Source organism: Schistosoma haematobium, chromosome 1 (genome assembly GCF_000699445.3).
Source record: "Schistosoma haematobium chromosome 1, whole genome shotgun sequence".
NCBI lineage: Eukaryota > Metazoa > Platyhelminthes > Trematoda > Strigeidida > Schistosomatidae > Schistosoma > Schistosoma haematobium.
The window spans coordinates 12,246,163-12,271,523 of NC_067196.1; the positions used below are offsets into that span (position 1 = coordinate 12,246,163).

The following is a 25,361-nucleotide window of genomic DNA, read 5'->3' on the forward strand; positions in this document are numbered from 1 at the left end:
ACGTCATGACAAATCTAAAAATTTGGGATTAAGTCTATTATTGAAGTAGTACTAAAATGGAAGTAGACAATAATTCTACTTGCTGAATTGTCACTTGGTGAACATTAGTGGCAGTAATTCTGTCACGAGCCCTCCAGTCGTTACAGGTGTGACGCTTTTTATTATTTCTCTGAATGAAACAATATCGAGGCCACAAAGTTATCTAGTATTTCTTCAAGTTACTAATGAAATGAGAGTCTTAACGTTAGCATAGATTACGAAATTATGTGGTTTGAGTCTTGTACAGACTCCAGTGAAATATCCGATATCCTTTCCCATAAGTAAATTCAAAACACAAAGGTTGGCTTGCGTACTATTCTTATGATCAAATCTATAAATATGAATTATATAGAACCACACAAAGGAATAGCATGACGAAACTATGCAGTCCCTAGAGTTATCCAGCATGATTAAACAATCCAATCTACAATACACTGGATTGGTGACTTGACAAAAGGCAGGTAATTATTATCAGCTTTAGGAAAAATAGCTACGTTCCTGTTAATCGGGGAAAATTCTTTTTCACTTTTGGGATAAGTTGAAATGATCGGTTTGAAGATCAGTAACCAGACTACGGGAGACAAAGATAACAGGCTTCGGGGCTGGAGGTTATTTGAAAACAAAAGCAACTTAGTCCGTACAAACTATGTGGTAAAATAAAACGTTTAAGATACCGAAATTACAATTAGAATAGGTAATAACAGTTCATGTTTAAAGCCAAGAAATAGACAGTGTATTTTGAAGATGTCAAAAGGACAACCTTAAGTCAGGAGCAAAATAAAGTTTTTGTGTCTGATGATTTATACCAGGAGAGATTTCTGTAGGCAAGCATACACAATTTCGGAAACGTACGAAGTCATACACAAAATGATCTTTCGGAAGTTTAGTTTTTTCTGTCATTTGACCTTTAAAACAAACTCAATGGAATAGAGCTACATATTAACTTCGTTAACGGCTTGCCAAATCACTCTGAGAGGTATTCACTTACTCACTGACTCGAAGTGCCATTTTTAGATAATTCGCAAAGGTTTTGATTTTCAACTAACTTTTTTGGCCCCGGTTGGAGTATGAAAGCCTTATGTTTCCTGCTTCAAGAGAGCAATGATAATCCGGAGAGCATCCAATAAACAGCCACAAAACCAGTGAAGGAACTCAAGTGCAAGCCTTACGAGAGAAGTTTTAAACCGTCAGACCTTTACTTTCAGAAACTAAAGACATTACTCATAAGCCACATAAGTACAGAATGACAAATTCATGAATATAAGACGTATATGTGATGAAGTTCAAAATTTTCTAAGGAAACAACAGAGGTACCATAAGGGTTATAATGGCTCAGTAGTCACGGTTTGTCTGAGTGATTAAATTCTATTAGGAAGCTAGGATGAATCATGTAATTGCGTAACAATACTAGAGACTTCATGACTTGGAACAGGATCTCAGAGAAATTTACGAACACTTCTTTTACATATCTGTTTCCCCTACCTGGGTACCCACATGGAAACAGTAGTGATACACGGTAACTAAGCTCAGAAAATTCTATTCCATGTGCAAACATTTCAATCATTGAAGCCTCTATTTGAAACTGGAAAAAGCAAGATCTATGCACGCTTTCGACACACGCAAGGGAAAACCACACACTAATATAAAATACAGTGTAAGATTCTGCACTTCGCACTCCAGAACATGATTCTGGGACGTGTTAGATACTATTGAATAAAGGACAGTAACACGATTTGGCGGCACTAACAATTAAAGCATGGCTCCCAAAGCTCCAGCAAGAAAACAGGAGAAGGGTGATAATCAGCCTAAGAAGACCCAGAGTAGTAAAAATGTATCCAAGAAATCTCAAAAACCTTCAAAGTCACTCAAGGCCCTAAAAAGTGTGAAAGGTGGCAAAGTTGTGAAGGCAGGAAACAAAAGTTAGTTTACTTGTATTTTCTTAATATTAACTAGTATTATTTCTCGTCTTACACATATCTTTTTCCGATTACTAACTTATTATTTTCACATCTTGTTATCAAGAGTCCACAGCCTCTCTTAAGGCGTTAAAAGCACAACGGGCCGTCACACTTGGTGCTCACACGAAAGGCAAGAAAAGAGTGATGTATACTACGCGATTCAGGCGACCTAAAACGTACAAACCTCCTCGCTGTCCAAAAGACAGAAGATTCCTGATCCCTAAGAGAAACAAGTAAGTGTGTGCCGAGCTTTTTATATTTCCAGACTTGATGCCTTTCGTATCATTCAACATCCGGTTACAACTGAAGCTGCTATGAAGAAAATTGAAGATAACGACACGTTAGTGTTCATTGTTGACAGAAGAGCAAACAAACCAGCAATCAAGGCAGCTGTCCAAGAACTTTATAATATCAAAGTTGCGAAAGTCAACACGCTTAATTGCCCTAACAACGTTAAAAAAGCATATGTGAAGCTACCTCCTGATTTCGACGCCTTAGATGTTGCTAATAGAATTGGTATTATATAAGTTGTACAAAAAATACATGTGACAGTGTTTCGAGATACTTGTGTAATTATGCTTTTTTGATCTGGTGTATAATACTTTTCCCGAAGTATGCAATATGGTCGTATTTCCTAACTCAGTAGTAAAAATAATTGATTTCGTAAACCCACATAGTTCCTTTTCAGATTTGATTAGACTTATCGATATCGTACTAAGTGCTATTAGAAATCAAGTAAATTGATGTCCGTCAACGTAAAGATTACTATAAAAAAGGACAACATAAGTTTAAGGTTACTCTTTATTTTATTTGTCACAGTACTTCGTTAGGGAGACCTACGTCTGATTTTGGGGATCTACACTAATTCAGAATCTCCCGAATAAAAGTGCAACTTAACAGTATAGCCTTAAGAATTGTGTGATTAACTAATCTGCTTTGCCATTGTATCTGGACGTAATGACGTTAATGATTGAGAATAACGCATCCAGATTAGTTGATATCTGCCAAACTGATTGCATATCACACATAGTACGCGACATTACTAAGTTATATAAGCGCTCTAATCAGCCAGAAAACTCAATATCAATTCTCATTCGATGTGTAAAGTACACTTTATGTTACCTGTATTGCTTAATGTATTAGAAAAATCCGTCACTTGGGCTTAATATCAAAAATATTTTTTGCTACAAGTGATGCCTATAGGAAACATCGTACTAAATCCAATCAGCTTCATGCATTTGACTTGTAATGGCGCATTATCAGCTCGCTGTGTGCGTGTGCTTTGGGTCTGTGTGCACGATAAGTACGGTTAGTAGGCAAGTAAATTAGATCAGTTACTCAATGACTCCGGATGTGATTCACTTTTATGTCCGCATTTCGATTCCTTTATTTCACTGATCGGCATTAAGGTAATGACTTCCAAGGGTAAGTAATAGTAAGGTTAGACACAGAGTATTTGGGAATGATGGTAAATCAATTGATGAGGTTGTGAATCTTCATCGACTGAGATGGTTGGGCCACGTGTTTCGTGCCCGAACACCGATTACCACGACGCGCAACGCTGACTAGTGTCGGAGATGGTTGGAAGAAAGTTAGGGGCGGCCAAACCAAGACTTGGGATCAGTGCTTGAAGTCACCAACTTCTAGTCTGAGCCATGTTGGTAGATGCAGACTACTTGGTTTGAGTCCGCGTGACTATCGTAACCAATGGTTGGAGACTCTTAGTGACATGGCTCAGAATCGATCACAATGGCGTCGGTGTATACACTGTCTTCTCTTAAACTAAGAGATTAAAATCGCTTTATATCTTTCTTTCTACGAACTAATTCTTTCTTCCTGTACTATATCCTTATATGCAATCTTTCTTTTACATATTACCACCTCTGAATTAATTACTTTTATGAATCCGGTGTCCATCTTGGTGTGTTAATGAGGTATGGCAACTTGGACCGATGCATATATGTGTCTGGTCCTACGTTGTAGCTGACTGACTGAATGACTTCCAATCATAACATTTTATTGGTTGTTCACGTATAGTTACCAAGTCTGTTCAAATCCAAAAAGACGGGTTTTTATTTAGTTTCTACGATCAGTAGTTCGGATTATTGAAATGACTAGTCGTCTTAGGCGCATAGGGAAGTTCGTTCTGTAAGCATCAACCTTTCTAAATGCTGAACCCCGTAAGTTGGTTTGTTTTTTATGTACACATCGAAATTGTTTACTTTAGTAACAAATGTCCCCAATACAACCGATAAACATAAACTACTTGTTGTGACACTTCCGTCACTGAATTTGTTGGTTCTCCTCAGGATGTTTCACTTTATTCCAAAGGGGTCTATTAGTTTGGCTGACAAACATCCGCAAATTATATATAGTACAGGAAGAAAGAATTAGTTCGTAGAAAGAAAGATATAAAGCGATTTTAATCTCTTAGTTTAAGAGAAGACAGAGAGTGTATACACCGACGCCATTGTGATCGATTCTGAGCCATGTCACTAAGAGTCTCCAACCATTGGTTACGATAGTCACGCGGACTCAAACCAAGTAGTCTGCATCTACCAACATGGCTGAGACTAGAAGTTGGTGACTTCAAGCACTGATCCCAAGTCTTGGTTTGGCCGCCCCTAACTTTCTTCCAACCATCTCCGACACTAGTCAGCGTTGCGCGTCGTGGTAATCGGTGTTCGGGCACGAAACACGTGGCCCAAACATCTCAGTCGATGAAGATTCACAACCTCATCAATTGATTTACCATCATTCCCAAATACTCTGTGTCTAATCTCACTATTACTTACCCGGTGATCCCAGCAGATGTTGGCAATATTTCTCAGAGATCTGTGATCAAATACTAGTAGCTTACGAGTTTCTTCTACCCTTAATAACCACGTTTCGCAACCGTAAAGTAGAACGGTACGAACTGCCGAACTGTATACTCGTCCTTTAATTGATAGACGGATATCTCTACTTCGCCGTAGTTGGTAAGAGACAAACGAGCTTTTTGAATCTCTGTTGAGATTGGGTCAGACACTAACCCATTAGGGTTGATCATAGTCTCAAGATAAGTGAAGTTGTCGATGCGTACGAGTGCTTCACTCCCTATCCTTAGTTCAGGAGTTGGCGCAGGCCAGTTCTGAAGCAACAATTTTCATTTACATGGGGGAACGCATCCCGACCATCCTGGTATTGTCTCTTAATGCCACCAAAAATTATTATTTATTTATTTGAACGCATAAATATTGGTACAAGGGTGCGCCAAATATATATGCGCCACACAAAACAATGAGAATTTAAAAAGAAAAAAGGCAAGGAGCGTAAAAAAAGAACGATAACGAAGAGTTTGGTTTAAGGTAGTGTAATAATAATAATAGTAATAATGGGGGAACGGAAAGGTACAACCACTTTTTACGAAGAAAGTAAAAGAAGGTTACAGCAGGATCGCCACTGGCTTCTATTCTGAGCCATATCTGATAACGTCTCTAACCACTGTGTAGCACCATCTCTAGGACCCCAACCAGGGAGTCGTGAATGACCAACAGAAGCCAGTCCTTTGCAGCTTCCTTTCATACCACGACACCATGTCATACACTGATCACCTCTCCGCTTTTTCCAACCAGTCCCAGAGTCGGCAAATAATGCACGACGTGGAATTCTCTGGGACGACATTCGTACAACATGTCCAAGCCACCGAAGTCGGTGTTTCAAGATGGTGACACCGATTGCATTGTTGTCTCTGTGCCCGAATACACGATGCCGAACCTCTGCATTACTAACATGGTGTTGCCACTGGATGTCAGCAATCCTTCGGAGACAGTGATGATCGAACACAGAGAGTCGTCTAACGTCCTCAACTCGGAGAGGCCAGGTTTCACAAGCATAGAGCAAAACTGCTCTCACCGACGCGTTGTATATCCGACCTTTTACAGCCAGACTAACATCACGAAGGCGCCAAAGATGGCCCAGATTGGCTTTCACTATACGTGCATTGATCTCATCACTCACGCCACCACCAGCACTTATGCAGCTACCTAGATACACGAACTTCTCGACTACTTCTATCTGCTCACCATCCAGAGTGAGTACACGATTAGGATCCTGCCAGTCTTGTAGAAGTACTTTGCACTTCGAAGGTGCAAAGCACATACCATACCTACGGACACTGATTGCCAACTGATTAAGTTCGGATTGCAGGGCTTGGGCATTATCGCACAGTAAGACAATATCATCCTCATACTCAAGGTCGAGAAGTCTTTCTCCAGGCAACAGATCCACACCGCCATTACTTACATCCATCAGAGCTGTCTCCAGAATGTCATTGATGTCAAAGTTGAAGAGGAATGGTGAGATTGTGCAACCCTGTCTAACCCCACTGCTCGAATGGAACAATGGAGAAAGGTGGTTGTATGCCCTCACTCTACCTGAGGTGTTTGTATATAGGGCTTTTAGGATGTTAATAAACTTCTGAGGTACACCCTTCTTCAATAGACAATCCCAGAGAACAGTCCTATCCAACGAATCGAAGGCAGCCCTGATGTCAAGAAACACTACGATTGTTGGCCTTTGATAAGTATGACGGTGTTCAAACATTTGGCGGAGGGTGAAGATATGATCAATACATCCTCGACCTGAACGAAACTCAGCCTGCTCCTCGCGAGTCAATCTTTCTCGGGTCTTGAACAACCTACGAAGTATGACGGAAGCCAACAGCTTGGAGGCAATCGGAAGTAGACTTATCTCCCTATAGTTGTTACAGGAACGACGTGAACCCTTTTTAAAGATAGGGACAACTATCGACTCATTCCATGATGTTGGTACACGTCGTGGAATGACGTTTTATCAGCATCACCAAATGCCCTGGTACGGTTGGGAGTGGAGAGAGTCAGCTCTCGTTTTCGAAGTACTCTCAGATGGACACGTCCATGCAACCACTGACAGGGAAGTCCTACTCACTGACTTCTCGCGGCTTTGCTGTTGTTTACGAAATTGAGAGGACAAAAAGCGAATATCCGGCGCTTTAACCAGGTTGGTAGATACGGAGAGTCCACTTAGGGGAGTTGGAAAACCCTGATTCCAAAGCAATGGTGCACATGGGCTCCAGTATTCTGAAAGAATAAATGGCGTATGAACCTATTGTTGGTCACCGGCTACCAAGGGAGTGCATCTCCTGACGTTGCTCCACTGCTCTGTGGTTCAGACTTTTAGGTTGCAGACTCCGGATCTGGCCCTCTAAGAAAACCACCTGCTTCGGTTTTGGAACCCGGTTAGTATCCCAGCCCTCACGCAAATCGAGTGATTTATGTGGCACATACCTATTTGGTGCCTCCTCGTACCAATGTTTATATGTTTAAATAAATAAATAAACCAAACAGGACTATGTCCCGTTCCATGCAAAAGTCGTACTGCTGAATGTAGAGGGTGTGACAGCAGTAAGGTGTTTCCCTCGGACAACCAGAATCCGAAGCGACGCTGCCTTCTCACAAGGAAGGAAGGGTTAAAAAAGTTCGACCCTAAGAATGTCACACCTCACTTTACCTCGTGGATTTCCGTCTTCGGCGGTAAGGCATTTTGAAGAACGGAACTGACACATTAAAAGCCTCCCATGAAAAGGCCGTGCGCGATCGGCCTCAAGCAGTCGTCCCTTGGGCTCCGCGGTCACGCTCTCAGGTCGTTAAGGCCAACATTAATCCGATTTCCTTTTCAGGTTCCTTTCCACGATGTGGGCAGCCGGGAATTGACATCAGCCCTTATACCAGTAACGGCACATGAGACCAAGTTGGTCACGATCAAATCCGTCATACACATCCTAAAAACTCTCTAATCTGCATGGCTAACATTTCTCCCGTTCCTTTATCACCTCGCATCGCTAGGGCAAACGATTCGAGTACGCGGAACGTTCTTCCTGGTCTCCTGAAATCACGCTCTAAACTACACATAGGAGCTTTTAACGTCCGAACACTGTGTCAAATAGGACAACAGGCTTCCTTAGCCATCGATGTGTGCTGCGTCTCTGAAACGAGCATACGGGCTCCAAGTAGCGTTATTCATTTGACCTCACCATATTAAAGCAAAGAACCAACTGGATTCACGCTTCATGTATCTGGAAGCCCTGATGCTGCTTCTCGTTGCCTCGCTGGTATAGATATAGCATTGAGTCCTAGGGCAGAACTAGCTCTGTTAGACTGGATCCCAGTAGACAGTCGTTTGTGCTCTGTCCGACTAAACGGAACAGTAAGGACTCAGAAAGATAGGGACACTTGTCGTTGCCTCTTCGTCGTCTCTGCATATTCTTCTACTGAATGCAGTTCAGATGAGGTAAAAGATAAGTTTTACAGAAAGCTTTCCGGCCTCCTCCAAAAAGTTAGGCACTCCGATGTAGTCATAGTGGCTAGTGACCTTAATCCTCAGGCAGGTAAACTAAGTGAAAAGGAAAGACACCTAAGTGGATCTTATGGTGACGTGGCTCAAAGAACAGATAATAATGTTGCAGCTATGCTCAGACAACCGCCTCTTTCTTGCAAATACTAACTTTAAGAATAAGGAAAAACATCTTTTGACATGGCGATCCCCGGATTCGTCCCAACATTGGGCCCAAATAGATCACATCTCTATCAGCCACCGATGGAGGGGCTTTATAAAAGACCGTCGCTCATTCTGGAGCACATGCTTAAATTCGGATCATGCTCTAGTGCGAGCGCGTATTTGTCTGCGTCTTACTGGACGTAGGAAAGACGCTGCATGAAACCTCTTAGGGTCTTACTTAATGATGGTCAAACTAAGAATATATTTCAGGAGCAACTAGAAAAGCAGCTAGGCAGCCATGTAAGTGATGCCCACCTCGAGGTAGCGTGGAATGATATCCGAAAAGCTGTGGAAATGGCAGTGATATCTGCTAGTAAGGTAAACGATAAGGTTAGGGAGAAATACTGGATATCAGCAGCATCTACCGCACTGATAGACGCTCAAAAACTCATCCCATCTGGCTCTGAACATAACGAAGGGCGGAGTCAGCTTAAGCGCAAACTGACAAGAAGCCTACGCAATGACCATGAACAGTGGTGGGTAGTGAAAGCAAGAGGGATGGAAAAGACAGCGGCAATAGGTAATAACAGGCAACTGTTCAGACTTGTTAAGGAAACCGGTATTAGTTACCCAACTGTTAGCGAAACAATCTCAGAGAAAGATGGACATTCCCAATCCAGGAGATTGGATCGATGGGTAGAACACTTTAGGGATCAGTTCAACTGTCCTTCAGCCACATTTCGGTTTCCCACGATCTCCAGTCAAACTGAATTGCAAGTTAATGTAAGTCCTCCGACTCTTTACGAAGTTGAAAAAGCTATAGGAAATCTGAATCGAGAGAGAGAGAGCAGCAGGCCCTGACAGTTTCACTCCTAATATTTTTAAGGATGGTGGTCCAGTATTAGCAGTAAGATTAACTGAGGTCTTAGGTAGAATTTGGGAACTGGACGTAATGCCATCTGACTGGTCTCAATCACTGATTGTGCCAGTCTATAAGAAAGGACAAAAGTCCTCTTGTGACAGTCACAGAGTAATCAGTTTGACAAATATAGTGTCTAAAATATTAGCTTCAATAATACTTCGACGCCTAACCAAAGCTCGTGAAGAGCAGACTAGAGAAAATCAGGCTGGGCTTCGACCTGGACGTGGTTGTATAGACCACATATTCACACTACGTCAGGTCCTAGAACACAGACACACGTTCAGACGCCCCACAATTGTAGTATTTCTCGACCTTAAAGCAGCATTCGACTCTGTCGATCGTAAGGTTCTATGGCAGTGTTTGTCACTGAAAGGAGTACCAAAGAGGTACATTAACCTTATAAAGGCTCTCTACTCAAACACAACTGGTAGAGTGAGAGCTTATGGTGGACTGTCATCAGAATTCGTCAGGGCTGTCCACTGTCTCCATTCTTGTTTAACTCTGTCATTGACGTGCTTTTAGAGATGACACTTTCCCCATCTAAATTTCCAGGGGTTGAAATTCTGCCGAGAGATTCATTTGTTGACTTATAATATGCTGATGACATAATCCTATTTGGTGAAGATGCTGACAAACTGCAGTCTTCTGACCACTCTAAGCAACAATGCAAGCATGTTGGGGATGCGATTCTCCCCCTTAAAATGTAAAATGTTGCTTCAGGATTGGGTTGCATTGACACCCGAACTAATGATAGGGAGTGAAGTAGTTGAGCGTGTCGACCGCTACACTTATCTTGGGAGTCTCAGCACGGATACAGAAGGCTGAACTAGCTTTTGCCAACTTGCTTGACTTATGGCGTAGGCGAGATATCCGTCTACCAACCAAAGGACGGGTTTACTGCACAGCAGTTCGTTCCGTCCTACTTTATCGCAGTGAAACATGGCCAGTAAGAGTAGAAGATATTCGTAGGTCACTGGTATTTAATCTTAGATGTCTTCGAAGCATTGCTTGTATATCCTGGGACCACCGAGTAAGTAATGCAGTTGTTAGGAAACGGGTACTAGGTTAGGATGGCAAATCAATTGATGAAGTACTGAGACTTCAATCAAAAACGTAATATTCTTCACAACCCCCATACTACTGAGACTTCAGTTGAGATGGCTGGAACACGTGTACGTATGCCCAACCACCGACTGCCCCGACGAGCGATGTTTTATGGTGTTGGAGTAGGTTGGAAGAAAGCTAGGGGCGGCCAGACTAAAACATGGCACAAGTCTATGAAGTCACTGACAAGTGGACTGAGTCATGCTGGTAGGTGTAAACTACCTGGTTGGGATCCACGAGACGATAGCAACTAATGATTAGAGACGTTGAATGACATGTCTCAAAATCGTTTGCAATAGTGCAGGTGCATCCTTTCTTTGTGCTCTCCTAAATTCTAATCTTCTGAGTTCTTCATGTTCCTTCCTTCTTTCTCTTTCCAAATTTATTTCACTGGATTATACTCCCTGAATAGCGTCTTCGAACCTTAATCTTTACGATCACTGTTTATACTTTCACTACCTCTACTACTATGGGGTTTGAATCGACAACTGCATTTCTGTGCAAATTTGGTATAGCAATTCGAACTGATGTACGTACGTACGTACGAAGTTCTACGTTGTTGATGACGGACTGACTCTGCTAAAATCGTGAACGTCATCAAATATATTGCAGGTCAGAAATGGCTGTACTTTTAAACATCAATCATCTTTGTTTCATCTAGTGAAATACATATATTTGAGAAAAGTGAATGGGCAATTGATGTTCTGTTGATTTAGGTTAGCCTATATCAACTTTTCGATATCAGCCCCCTTCAAAATACAGTGTCGACTTGCTATATGAAAGTTTAGTCGAAATTCAAACATTTATTCCAGTAGTAATGATATCTATGTACACATTTGGGCTATCGGTGTCTGACTGTCATATCAGTCAGTTATATTAAACACCGAACCTACCAATTAATATGTACCGACAAAAGTTACTAAGTATCAGTCCTATGAGAAGAAATTATCAAGATGCTTGACAGACGAGTTTCAATGATATTAATTTGATTTTAAATCTATTAGATTAGGAGAATGATACCAGTCGATATTCAGTGACCAGTAATTACGCTTTGTCTTATTTTCTGCTGCATGATTTATGAAAAGATAAACAGAAACAGATTTTGTCGAAGTTACAAAGTAAAGCCCCCGTCTAAGGCTATAAAAATAATTTAAATAAAGTGATCGATAGTAGTATAGCGCTTGTTAATTATTGATTTGTTCTTTTTGAAATTAGTATGTTCTTCATTATTCTGTTGATATCAGATTAAGTAAGCATTTCTGATGTTGATTAATGTATTTACTGGACAGTGTAAGTAATATGCTCTTATAACTTTTTACATCTGGATCGTTTCTATAAACACATCAGCAAACCACCTAGCCAGTGCGCACCTACGATCCCGCTCGCAGGATTCGAACCCAGGGCCTTCGGTCTCGCGCGCGAACGCTTAACCTACTGGACCACTGAGCCGGCATCCAATGGTGATAGTTTCTAACATCAACCAATCCACGAAATTTCGCGAGCGAGATCGTGGATGCGCACTGCTGAGGAGTCCCACAATAGGACAAAACGGCCGTCCAGTGCTTCCAGGTTTCCAAAGGTGGTCTAACATCAATCGGCTCATGATCTCAATCAAAAACTTAATAATCTCCATAACCCATATACTAGAAACCACCTAACCATTTATCATGTTCATGTTATTGTCGAAATCTTAAAATAAAAGAACTGTTTTATTTTGTCTTACAACATTAGTCGTGATGTGTTTCTATTCGTAAAACGGGAAAATAATTTGCACAACACTTTTAAATTAGCGATAGTAGGATGTGGATTTTGACAAACTGATCTATCATGTTGTATGATGTTTTAATTAATTTTTTTTATATATAAGAGTAATCTTGAAATAGTCTGACATATTTAAACTCCTTTTTCTAACTGATCAAATGTGTTAAACAAGTACTCATTTATCGTGTGAAGTATTAATAACAATACTTTGAACGGTAATTGAGTATGTTCTGTGTTTGTGTTATCAATGGAAGCATTAAATTTTGAGAGATTATGTCTGCTAGTCTGTCCAGTAAATACACTGATCACTCAACATTAAATTTTAAACAAAACCTGTAAAAAAACTCGGAAAAGTTATGAAACGTTAAAGGCTGTTTATAGAAGCAAAGTACTGAAAAATAGCTCTTTAAGTATATCTACAGCTTCCATAAAGACCATGAAGACTACAACCAAGGTGCATCACACCAGTATCTCTGTACATTCAACATTGATTAATACAAGTTTCTGATTCATGATTGAGTCGTTACATCTGTTCGGAGTCTTTACTCATTGAGCGTAGCTCTCTGGGATTCCTCATTTGAGAAATACAAGGTGGTCGTTTGGAGTTAGCTCCGCGACAATGTGAAGACGATAAAACGTAGAATGACAGCGTTTACCGAGGAGCTCAAATGATAGAGACTTCTCGCTATGTTTGGAAGAATAAAAACTTAGATGAAACAAACGGCAAGCATTATGAAGACAGGACTGATTTACCCTAATTCTCATTAGCTAAAGTTATATGGTGGTTGGTCGCATTTCTATCGGACATAACAATAGCAAAGCCATCGGTTTGATAAGAGACTTTTTTCATTACACAAATGGTATTACTAGTATAGGGGTTGTGGAGATTATTAAGTTTTTGATTGAGATCTTGAACCAATTGATGTTAGACCCTCATAATTGAAAACCTGGGAGCACTGGACGGCCGTTTCGTCCTACTGTGGGACTCCTCAGCAGTGCGCACCCACGATCCCGCGGGCGGGATTCGAACCCAGGGCCTTCGGCCTCGCGCGCGAACGCTTAACCAACTAGACCACTGAGCCGGCATCCAATGGTGATAGTTTCTAACATCAACCAATCCACGAAATTGCGCGACCAACTTCCATTGTACTTAAGTAGATAACTGTCTCTACCCGACAAGGATTAGCTCCACTGGTCACGGCTCAGTGGTCCAGTTGGTTAAGCGTTCGCGCGCGAGACCGAAGGCCCTGGGTTCGAATCCCGCTCGCGGGATCGTGGGTGCGCACTGCTGAGGAGTCCCACAATAGGACGAAACGGCCGTCCAGTGCTTCCAGGTTTTCAATTGTGAGGGTCTAACATCAATTGGTTCAAGATCTCAATCAAAAACAAATGGTATTCACTAATTATTTTCCTCACATAACGGCCATAGGTAAGTCGACTCAGTAGCCATTACAAAATCATAGTGGCCTTCAGAATTTCGAAAGATACTCTTCGTAAATGCTAGATGGATGACAAAAGAAGCCGATTGGGTCATTCAGCAGAATAAAGGCAGTTCAGTGACGAAGTTTTTTCCTTCACAATTCTATTCATTACATCTGTATGATCATATTTATAGTCATTTTTAACATAGCAGCTTGTAATAAGACATGCGTGTTGCGCCTCTAGCAAATTTATCGAAAATTTCCATTATCTCGAGTATAATCTTCATAAGGGTTTTAAGGCTAACGCAACATTAAAGTGGAAATAATATACTATAATAATACTATAATATATAATATAATAATAACCATAAACACTATCACCCCACTGTCGAAGAACAAAATCAATGGTCCGTATCGTATATTATTCGCAGTTTGTAATCTGAGCATAAAAACCCAAACTTAACGTCTACTACCTGTATACATTCCTCATGAAAATTTATCAGAATAGTTCCTATAATTCGATTGGTATAGCAATGAAGCCCTATGAATTATGGCATGCCGTGACATGTTTATGCGCCTTGATAAACACATATTCACAGGAGGATTCACAAGATAGAAGAACATGATAATTTTAACGGAATTATTGCAATTCAAATTGCAACACTACTCGATAGTTTAAAGGGGCAACTATCTAATAATGCCAGAACAAGTTTAAACGAACACCGAGAAATCGAGGGGATAAAAGAGGGAATTTGTAACTACAAGAGTCTTAATAATATATTTGAAAGGAACAATAACTTTTATGCAGATTGTTCTATTACCAAGTGTTAATTCATTCTTATTACCTTCGTTTACTTCTTCCTCAGTCTGCAATCATGCACGTCGCTCTTTGAGACTGTGTATTTCCAAAAGGTGACAATTAACTCGTTCTCGATGATAATCATCCTGAACAGAAGTATACACCATTTCCTGACTCTTATTATGTGCTGTAATTTTATCTGATAAGAGGTTGGAGGTAGTTGTCAGGATAATTTGGATATAAGTTTCGCGCTAATTGGGATAGCTACTACTCAATAATTAATCAGTTGTAAATATCTGTCATATATGTTGGTCAGCCACGGCATGTATGCCTCGATGGTAACGTCTCAAACTGTGAAGCTGGGTGACGCATGTTCATATCCTACAGGGAGCACTATTTCCAGTAAGATTGCAGATACGCCTTGCTGAAAAGTTTCACGAAGTCAATGTCCCGGATTTTCTGTCGATTACGTCCAACCAGCTAGCATAACATTTTACTACTCGCAATTTCAAGTGACTTCGACTAGTATCCACGTTGCAACTTGATCTATAGTATTCGATCGACACTAAAGAAAGCATTGAAAACATGGAACTGGTTACTATTTAATGATCAATCATTTATAATTTTTTGTTTATTCACTTACTTTCTTTTCGATTATGCTCTTGACTACATAACTAACTCTTAAGCACTTCACAGTTCGATTATTTTAGTTTCCTTTATTTTGTTTCCCATCAATATAAACGTACTTTTGAATATATGATGTCTTGTTTATCGATTTCGGCTGTTTTGCATGTAAATTAACCATTAGATTTTAGAATTCGTTCATGGACACGGCATTCATACTAACCTGAAATAAGTATTTATGGATATTATTATTATTATTATTATTATTATTATTAATTTTGTTTTTACAACTATTGTTACGATGTCCAAGATGTGGGCTCCAATAGTCAAGTCTTATTTGATTGGGGAGCAAGTAACCTACAAAAGTGATTTTTTCCAGTCGTCCATGACGCTTTATCGTGTTTACTTTCGGTCAGTATTTGAATAAAGGAATATCATTTTGCTACATAAACATTTTTCTTCTGACTGATAGTTTTGTCTTTTGTCTCAAATCATTCTAAAGGGCATTGCCAATAATACGGTCTGGTGAATAGTCACCACTTGACTTCGTATCACTGCATATTGATTAGCATCCATTTAAACAGTTGCAAAGTTCACTCATCAAATCATCAACTCCTGTATAAAAATGATCTATGTTTGTAAAAACTTTATTCGGCTTCTTTCTATACCATTCTATTTTCTGAACTCTTTTTGTTAACTGATCAGTTCATGATTTAGACTATGAAATTTCCGCACTCTTCACAAAACCCTATTTACTAGTGGTAATTATGTGCTCATTAGTGACTAGCTTCAAAATGCAATTCTTGCAGTTCTGATGAGAAGCAATGACCAGTGGAGTTCAGATATGTTGGATATGAAACAGTTATCCGTCACAGGCAATGAATAAAGGTTGCGCAACATCGTGAATCGAATAGAGTTGAACATCAATATTGTTGTATTCTTACTCAATGATCTAGAGGCTAAGTGTTTACATGCAGGCCAGAGGTCTTAGGTTTGATCCCTGACAGTGGGTTTATGGATACGCACTGCTGCGTAGTCCCATAGTAGGATGAAATGGTTGTTTAGGGTCTCCAGATTTTCAGTAATGACGTAGCTAAGAATGACACGTGATGTAAACCGCGAAAATATTACAATCTCTACAAACGTTCGTATACTAATTATTATTCAATTGAAATATTTATGAACAATATATTACACATTCTTTAATTTTATTATACAAGTTTATTGTAGTTTAAAATGAAAACAGTTGAAGAGCAAGCAGAAATAGACGCTCTTATTAAATTGAAAGGTGGACCAGAAGATAATCTGTCATGGGATCCCGAAGTGAGTCATATATTACCCAAAATATATAGATTTTTACATAAGACTGGAACCCAAAAGTATCGCTTTTGTGCTAGTAAACACTCGTCAGTAAGACATGTCTACAATCATATAGGAATTGATCCTCTTCACCGGATTCATATCTGTATCACCCAGAGTCATACAGTAAAGTACATTAATATTGAGCTCTTTGGTTTACAACATCCTAACCCATTATTTCCAATCACACAAAATCAAAACAGATCACCGAATATCGAGTCAATTATACTAAATAGTATATTACAACTAGATTGGTAGAATTTAATCAGTAATAAGAATTAGATAAAGACCTCACCGATTACTATTCGGCGGTCTGTCAGTATAAATACTAGTATAAAACTAGACAGTTACTAATTCTTATTAATAAATGAATTATAAAGCCTATTCATTTCATTGATTGCAAAATTTTACTCTTTGTCAAACAAGTAGTACACAGATTGAAATCATGAGTCAATTGAAGCTAGACCACCACAGAAAACCTGGAAGCACTGGACGGCCGTTTCGTCAGCTCACTGAAGACAATGGTGTACGGTGGCACAACTTCGTGGATTGGTTGAAGTTAGACATTAACACCATTGGATGCCGGCTCAGTGGTCTAGTTGGTTAAGCGCCTGGTGCGAAACTGATAGGTCTTGGGTTCGAATCTTGAGAGTTGCGGGATCGTGGATGCGCACTGCCGAGGAGTCCCATACTAGGACGAAGCGGCCGTCCATTGCTTCCAGGATTTCCATGGTGGTCTAGCTTCAATTGACTCATGATTTCAATCAGTGAAATTGCTAAAATCTCAACAAACCCCTTCTGATAACAAGTATTAGTAATTTAACATCATAAATTTTTAATTTATCTTTGCAACAAAACCTTAACTATTTATATGGAGTTCCAAACCCTTTTTATATTCATTAATTGAATTGCATCCAGAAATTTCAGTCACATTTTATTGTATGTAAGATTGTATTCTGAAGTGGAATTTTCGGTAAAGATTGTACTTCAAGCCCTTACTTATAGTATATATTTGTGTTCTCCATTCAGGATATCAGGCTACCCTAGACTGGGTATATTCATAACAAACACTTGTGGATAATAACAGACTATTTATTCAGTTTGTTTTTTTACTGATTTTTGTCCCTATACTTTTTTCTTTCGATGTTGTTAAGTTTTCCGAGTTATATCGTTTAATTGCTGAGCTTTCATTGTCGTTCTGGACAACATTATCATCACTCTTTGTAGAAGTGAGAATTTATAGAAGTATGAAATTCAAATCAGTCAACAGTCAAATCCGACCTATCAACCCATTCGGAAAAGGCCTAGAAATAATCTGATCGAAGGTTAACAAAATAAAATGGTCACCTTGAATACAAGGCAGTTGATGATAATGAAACCTATGAGAATAACCACTCACACTCAACTCTAACAGAACAAACTGATTTAAAACTCGTGGAATAATTGAAAAGTTCACTTCTACATGAAGTAAGCGCTGACAATGTTGTCTAGAATGAGAATATGAGCTTCACAATAAAACCATCTAGCTTAGAGAACACAACATCGAAAGAATTTATCTGAGGTAAGAGTTTTCATTAATTCAAACTACTCTTTCCGTTTTTTTCTCATTTAGCCAACATTACCCATAATACCAATGGTTCGATCACAATCATGGGATTTAAGTACACTTATATTTAATACATTTTTCTACACTATTCTCACAATTATTATATTGGGAAAAGTCGTAATTATATATCGAATATTTTGTAAATTTTGTAAGTATCTATTAAGAAGGTTGATTTTAATTGATACAACCGGTTCAATGGAACCGGAGGATTGGAATAAAATACATATTCATAATTATACGTCGAATACAGTAGAATATATTCAACAATCACCTGAATCATATAGGCTTTTCACTGAAGATTATAAAGAATTATTAAAGATATTAAATTTTATTGATGAATATAGTCGTGACTAATGAATGTTGACAACAGACGAAGCAATTTTTGGCATAGAAACTTAAAAACAAAACTGTTCCATGTTTCTCTTGGTACATTTTACAGAGAAGTATCCTCCAAGTTCTAGTGTTAATTACTTTAAATTTTGATTATTATTCTCAATACTAGTCATAATTTTTAACTGAAATTACTACTTAATACCATAAGAGAAGTTTTGTGTATGTGTGTATATCTTTGATGTTCAAATCGATCGGATGTCTGGAATCGCTCTAAGAGTAAATCCCTTCATGAGATATAAATTTGTAACGGTTCATATCTAGACTGAAGATATGTTGAGTCCCCAGGGATTTGTAGAACAATGAGTGCAAGGAATTCAGGGAAGCAGGTGAACAGTAGAAAGAGTAAGTAATGACTCAGTACACATATAAGATACACTTAAATTCAAAAAGTCGATAACAGTGAGCAATAATAAAGGCGTGAGATTAAGACAATCTGATAATGGAGACTTGTAGTGACAATTTCGAGGTTCAGTCATTAGGGTTACATGTTACTCACCATATCAGACAATAAAGTAACCCGTACGGACATGAGGTCTATAGGCTGAGGTTATCCGCATTGTTTGTCATGTTCGTTAAGTATGTATCCAATACTTTTAGGCATCTTTTTTGTCCCATTGGTGAGTGAGTAGTGCATATTAGAGTTGATTTTTTTTAATTAAAGATTTCATCTCAAGTGGTAACTTACCATTTATATATGAAAATCAGGATAATTGGATTTGATATATTTGTTAGTAATTCCCAGAACTGTTTAGTACGTAGTCTAGTAGTTACAAATGAACCAGTATTCAAGCCAGAAAGAATACAATGGACAGACTTGAAGGTATTTTGTTTGGGATTGGAATTAGATGCGTAATGATAAACAAAGCAATTACCAACTAGCGCAAACAACACATTCGTCACAGCTTAAGCAAAGACCTGGATTTTTGTCGTTTATTACACGTCTTTTCCGTAGGTTCATTTGATGTCTGTCCGACTCTGTACAGGATACGGATTTCGTATTATCTATAATATATGAATTAGGACTAACGACGGAAATTGGACTAGAACTACTTAGTTCCTGGAGTCGTACTACGTCTAAATGTTGGTTGTACTAACTTAAATCGCCATCTAGAATTCGCATCATAAATTTTCTAATATTCTTTAGTAGAATCCTTATAGGTGGCCAAAAATAGTTTCCACAATAATATGTAACTTCTGTAGACCCTGAGCATCCTACATTTAAGTGAAAAACCCGTCTTTTAATTAGTTTAGTTGGAATCTATTCTGTTACAGAGTGCTTAGCACTTCTATAGTGTATCAGGAATGTGCTCACTTTCCTCTCCAGTTCATCAGACATTGTAGCAGCAATAAAATTAATAACAGTCTTCAACGACTTGATGAACTTTTCTACCCGAATATTCGAACAAGAGCGCCCAGGAGCAGTGAATAGATGTTTGCACCCTATACCATTCAACGGTGTAGTAACCGCATCTTCAGTGAAATGTGAGCCATTACCATACAGAAGCCTTCCTGTCTAAATACTTTCCTCAATGCTTGGGGAAGTCATGGAAACCACTTCAGGGCAATTAAAGAAGAATTAATGATAATAAGTTGATATTATTTTCTGAAGAACAGACCGCTATAATCTGAATTAATTATCTCCCAGGCCTCAGAAGACCGACCATGGGGTCCACTTTAAAGGTTGATTTTTCGATTTATGACATCTTTCAAAACTGTTGTGAGACATATAACTGCATTTTAACCTTCTCGTGTAGCACTTAAAATGCATCCAAAGTATCAATGGGTTTCAATAAGCAATTATAAACAGTTTACCAGTAAAGACTGCACTAGTACATAGTTAGAAGTATCCACAGGTTAATCTCATAGTGACTGTCAAGATATTTAGTCTACACGTTGAATTTTTCTAGTAAATCTGTTATGGATATTATACTATTCACCATTTATTGAAAAATAAATGTAGAACAACATAAATTAAATGGAAGGTAAATGTATTTGAATCAATTCAATGGTATATTAATCCTTGTCAAAAATGGTGCAGACTTATCTAAGGAATCTGAATAAAGCCATCTTTTAAACCAACTTTCGAATCGTCAAGTCAGTGAAAAGCATCTTCAGTATAAGCCGCGGTTCACGCTTGCTTCACCAAACGGCAATTCAACTTTAATCTGTAATCACCGTATATTCTAGGGGTTTTAGCATCATACTTCAAAGGCGTAACAATAGAAGTACCCAAAGATGAAAATTGAACTGATTCAGTTATTCTTTTATCACCCAAAGCATTCAATGCATTGTGTACTGCTTGTCGAAAGTCACAACCGATTATTCGTTTTTTTAGAATGACTAGATTTCTCTGTAATTGAAGTTCTACAGGCTCGATTTTAATCCCTTTATTGAGATTAGAAAATGCAGTCATCAAACCCTTAAGTAAAGAGTCAGAATTTTATTTGGAAGCTGACAAAGATAACTCTACTTCAATGCTTTTCAAATCTCTGAAACGTTGTACTGACGGTTCCATTTCACCCACCACTAACTCAAGGCATCTATGAAGAACTGTCGTCTCCATTTAACACTTCACAAAATCCTCGTTTTGGAAGTTTGTTCCCGGTAATTCCCAGTATCGAAACAAAATACACAAGACTTTTGGAAGTGAAGTTTACCACAAGTTAAAACTTTGCAAAAGGTACAGTCATATCGGTGTAGCTCTTTGGGATCCTTTATCGAAATGTTTCTTATGTTTTCACGAGAACGAAAAATCTAGTTATGCGACTACCTATCCCCCGATGAAACCAACTCTTTCTATTTAAAAGAATATGGGAAACTACTGGTCATCCAGAAATATCTTCACACTAAATGCCTATCTGTATGCAAAACTGTCAACTACAAAGATAATCTGTCAAGATAATTGTTCTATAATGTTAATACTCTTTACAATATGAACTCGTAGAATTTTATCATATACATAATATACTACTATATTAGACGAGTAGTCGCGATATCTTAGCGTTAATGAGTAATACTCGATTTTTAACGATTTATTCACATGTTTGCACAGTGTGGAAACTACTAAATAAATATGTTTCATGCTAAAATGAAGCAAATTCTAGACAAAAAGTATCTGTATTTGAATAAGGTTCTATTTCACAATCGCATCAAATCATCGATATATATGTATAAACACTTTTCTATTCGGTGGTCTAGGAATTAGATCTTCGAAAGCAGGACCGAAGCTCCTGGGTTTGATTTATTGTGGCGGGGTCGTGGATGCATGCTGCTAAGAAGTCCCATACTAGAATGAAAGGGTCTTTCAGTTCTAGGTTTTCAATAGCTGAGGTGGATAGGTCAGACTTATTGGAAATCATCACGAGGCAAGCCACGACTTAGAATCCTCAAGGTAAAAGGTAAAGACCAAGGAATATGTTGAGCGGGGAATCAAAGACAAGCATGAAAAGAATGTATAGAGCTTGGGAACAGATGTGAAGGAGAGCCTAGGACAGAATAGATTGAGGATTCTTGGTCGGTGGCCTATGCTCTGCAAAGGAGTAACAGGCGTAAGTAAGTGACTATTAATCTGCAATCACTCAAATACTAATCAACTTGTCGGATTATGTTCCTAAGTTTTATGTAGATCAATTGGAAAAAAATGGCACAACACTTGGTATATTATATTTTTAGATAGTTTTGTAGATAAATAGAGTAAAGAGGATGAGATTGGTGGTTTGAATAAATAATACCACTAGTGTTATTCAGAGTTAAACTGTAGGAGTTTGTTAGTTGAACATTATTATTCAAAGGAGTTTGCAGAGACTACTTTCCTGCTCATATACTACATAATTCGTAAATTAAAATGAAATATTGGAAATATTTTCTGCTCTGTAGTTTAAACTTTCCTTAGGGATGTGAAATTTATCATTCAACTTTTATCTATTCTCGCCTATGAAAACTTATAAAACGATCAAATCTAAAGAAAATTCACTCATCTTCAAATTAAATGGAAGTCCTAACAGTGCCTTCCAAATAACGTTTGATATTCAAAATTTCAGACTCCAACAAAGTATTCATTTAAACTATTCATTTAAACAACATAAAACTATTCTATCGCTAACAGTACCGATCTAAAATGACTTAGGTGTAATTTAGAGTTGCAACTATTCTGAATTTCCTAGAAGTTCATCACCTATTATTTAACTATTTTACTCTACTTCTAATCATTCGTTTAGTGGAGGATCAACTAGCAGAAAGAACTATCACTAGGTATGCTACCTTTGTCAGAATCAGTGTAACAACATGATTACTGATAAATCAAAAGTCCGATATCCAAAATCATAAAGAATTTATTTGATTAACAACCATGGACAGTGAATGAGATTACGAAATACTTGTTAACTGAAAACTATATATTTCAATATGCGTTCACTATTGTGACGATTATCTGAACTCAGAGTCTTCATCAGGGATTGGTATATTAATATTATATTGTGGAACATGGGACGATGTTCCACACATTCTAATTTCCGATTTCATTGCTATTTCCATCGGAGAAAATGAAAGTGTGGTGTTTGTATGAACTAATGATTTCTTTGTACTTATGGACTGCTTGATTTCGAATTCCAAATACAGTACGTTTGTTCGTGCTCATCTATTACTTCTTGGTTAAGTTGCGGTATTTTTGGGAATCTTAGTTTGTACTGTAATTCAAATACTCCTAATTATCACAAAAAGTCAAATAAAACAAAGGTCTTCGCAGTTGTAGCCTGAATGTTTCTAATAAAATCACTATTTTAAATTTAATAATGCTGAATGTTGGTGATAATGAAGTCTAGACACTTGAAAGAGATATACTCAAGTATAAACGTTATATAAGACATAGAGTCAGAGTCACCATGTAACTTGGAAGCAATATATAACCATTTTTGCTTAGGTTCAAGAGGGAGCCATGTTATCTTTATGAAGACATTTCATTTTGTAATTGATCTATTCACTTCTAAATAGGTAGTGTACCTGTTCTGTCAATCTCCAAAACTTTTAGAGTGAAGCAATATACATTATCATAGTTCTGTACTCGACACAACATAGGAAGTGTGTTAACTTTTACTGAATATTAGACGATGATTAGGATAATATCAGAAGTTCTAGCAGTCAACAATTATACTGTGATATACGACTAATGCAAATTCTATACGAAACAGTACTGTTCAAAAAATCACCAGTTACTCAATGAATCAAAGTAGTGAGTGGTTGTTGTTTATTTACAAACTGCTGAACGGTTTCTTCCATAAACAAAATCAACCTTTGTGTACTCAAAAAAAAAGATTAATAACTAAAAATATCCTAGGTTTGTGGACAGAGGTACTTGCATTGACAACAACTGACCAAAAAGAAAGCAAATAGCATATAACAAATCTAGATAAGTGGTAGGTGAAGCGGGGCTCGAACCTGAGACTAAGTGCCTGAAAGTGAAACAACCCAACCACTAGACTACCGCTTAAGTAGTTGGTGGCATCTATTTTATAATTTAGTAGAAAGACATCTATTAAAAGTTCAGGTAACGCCATTTTCAACTTAATTAGTTTATAAAATCAAAAAGTATGTTATGTGAGTGAAAATAAAGCAGTTCAGCCGACACTATGAAGAGGTTATAAATGTCAACTAGAAAATATGTTATCATATATTTGTGAATAAGTAAATATATGGATAATAATTATGCTTACTACTAACTAACTAACTAACTAACTATTTCTTTGTTGTTCAAGGAGTTAACGAGCGTCATCGTAAGTTTCTCATTAATTTCACTGATTCAATTGATACATTATCAAAACAATAGTTGATGTTAATTTTTTTTGTTTTTTAGTCAGAAGATATCAACGTATGATTCTTGTTTATCATGCTAAGGAGAAAACGTTTTCGTTATGAATTAGTTAATGAAGATATTTATTCAATGCTTTTACGCATTTCAATCACATTGTATGTTGTTCATAATTTTTTTTAGTAATCTACCAGTAAAGTTACATTCATCTGATATAACAAAGCAAAATTTGTTCTCAAAGTATCTGATACCATATTCCAATTAATAGAACTGCCAATATCAGTAGAAATAATTCACAGTGTATAAACCATATCATAATTTTCTCTAAATTGGACTTCACCCTTTTAAAACTTTAATTCTTGGCTCAAACAGAAGCATCAGTGGAGTAAGCGTGTGTCTATGTGTTTGTGTATACAGGAATTATGATTTACTGGCAAATTATATTTCAATAGTTGAAATCAAAAGTCAATTGAAGCTAGACCACCATGGAAAACCTGGAAGCACTGGACGGCCATTTCGTCCTAGTATGGGACTCCTCAGCAGCGCTCATCCACGATCCCACCCCCCACGAGATTCGAACCGAGGATCTATCAGTCTCGCTATTGGAATGACTAAAATCTCCACGAAACTCCTTCTGATAAAAGTTATATTTCAACAATACAACATTGATATTTCGTAGACGGAAATATTTTTATTTTTCATTTGTCTACATCAGTAAGATAAAAATGTTATATGTAGTTTTAAATTATGTAATTGAGTGCACATTTAATTACTTAGACCCTAATAACGATTACTGTTCATTAATATTTGTTCATTTCAATTACTCATGTGATACAGTAGTGTTTATCATACACAATAAAATTCTTTTGGATTCATTCTAAGCATTATTACCATATTGCAATTTAAGTTTAAAGTTTAGCCTGAAGGTTCATTGTGAGATGGGGGAATGTGAAGAGTACAGTACATGAAATAACTTGGAAGCGAAAAAGTGACCCGAAAACTCAATAAGCAAACAAAATTTATTTACAATTAATAGTAAAAGCAGTCGAAAACAAT

General features: G+C 37.8%; 1 protein-coding gene across 1 annotated transcript; it reads left to right on the top strand.

Annotated features, from left to right (window-relative positions):
* Window positions 1-1,644: 1,644 nt before the first annotated feature.
* Window positions 1,645-19,086, top strand: RPL23A (60S ribosomal protein L23A). The gene is made up of 5 exons (XM_051210259.1): window positions 1,645-1,958; window positions 2,062-2,230; window positions 2,263-2,566; window positions 16,365-16,467; window positions 18,116-19,086. The coding sequence occupies exons 1-3, from the start codon at window positions 1,796-1,798 to the stop codon at window positions 2,522-2,524; spliced, it is 594 nt and encodes a 197-aa protein (XP_051073153.1). The 5' UTR covers window positions 1,645-1,795; the 3' UTR covers window positions 2,525-2,566; window positions 16,365-16,467; window positions 18,116-19,086.
* The last annotated feature ends 6,275 nt before the right edge of the window (window positions 19,087-25,361 follow it).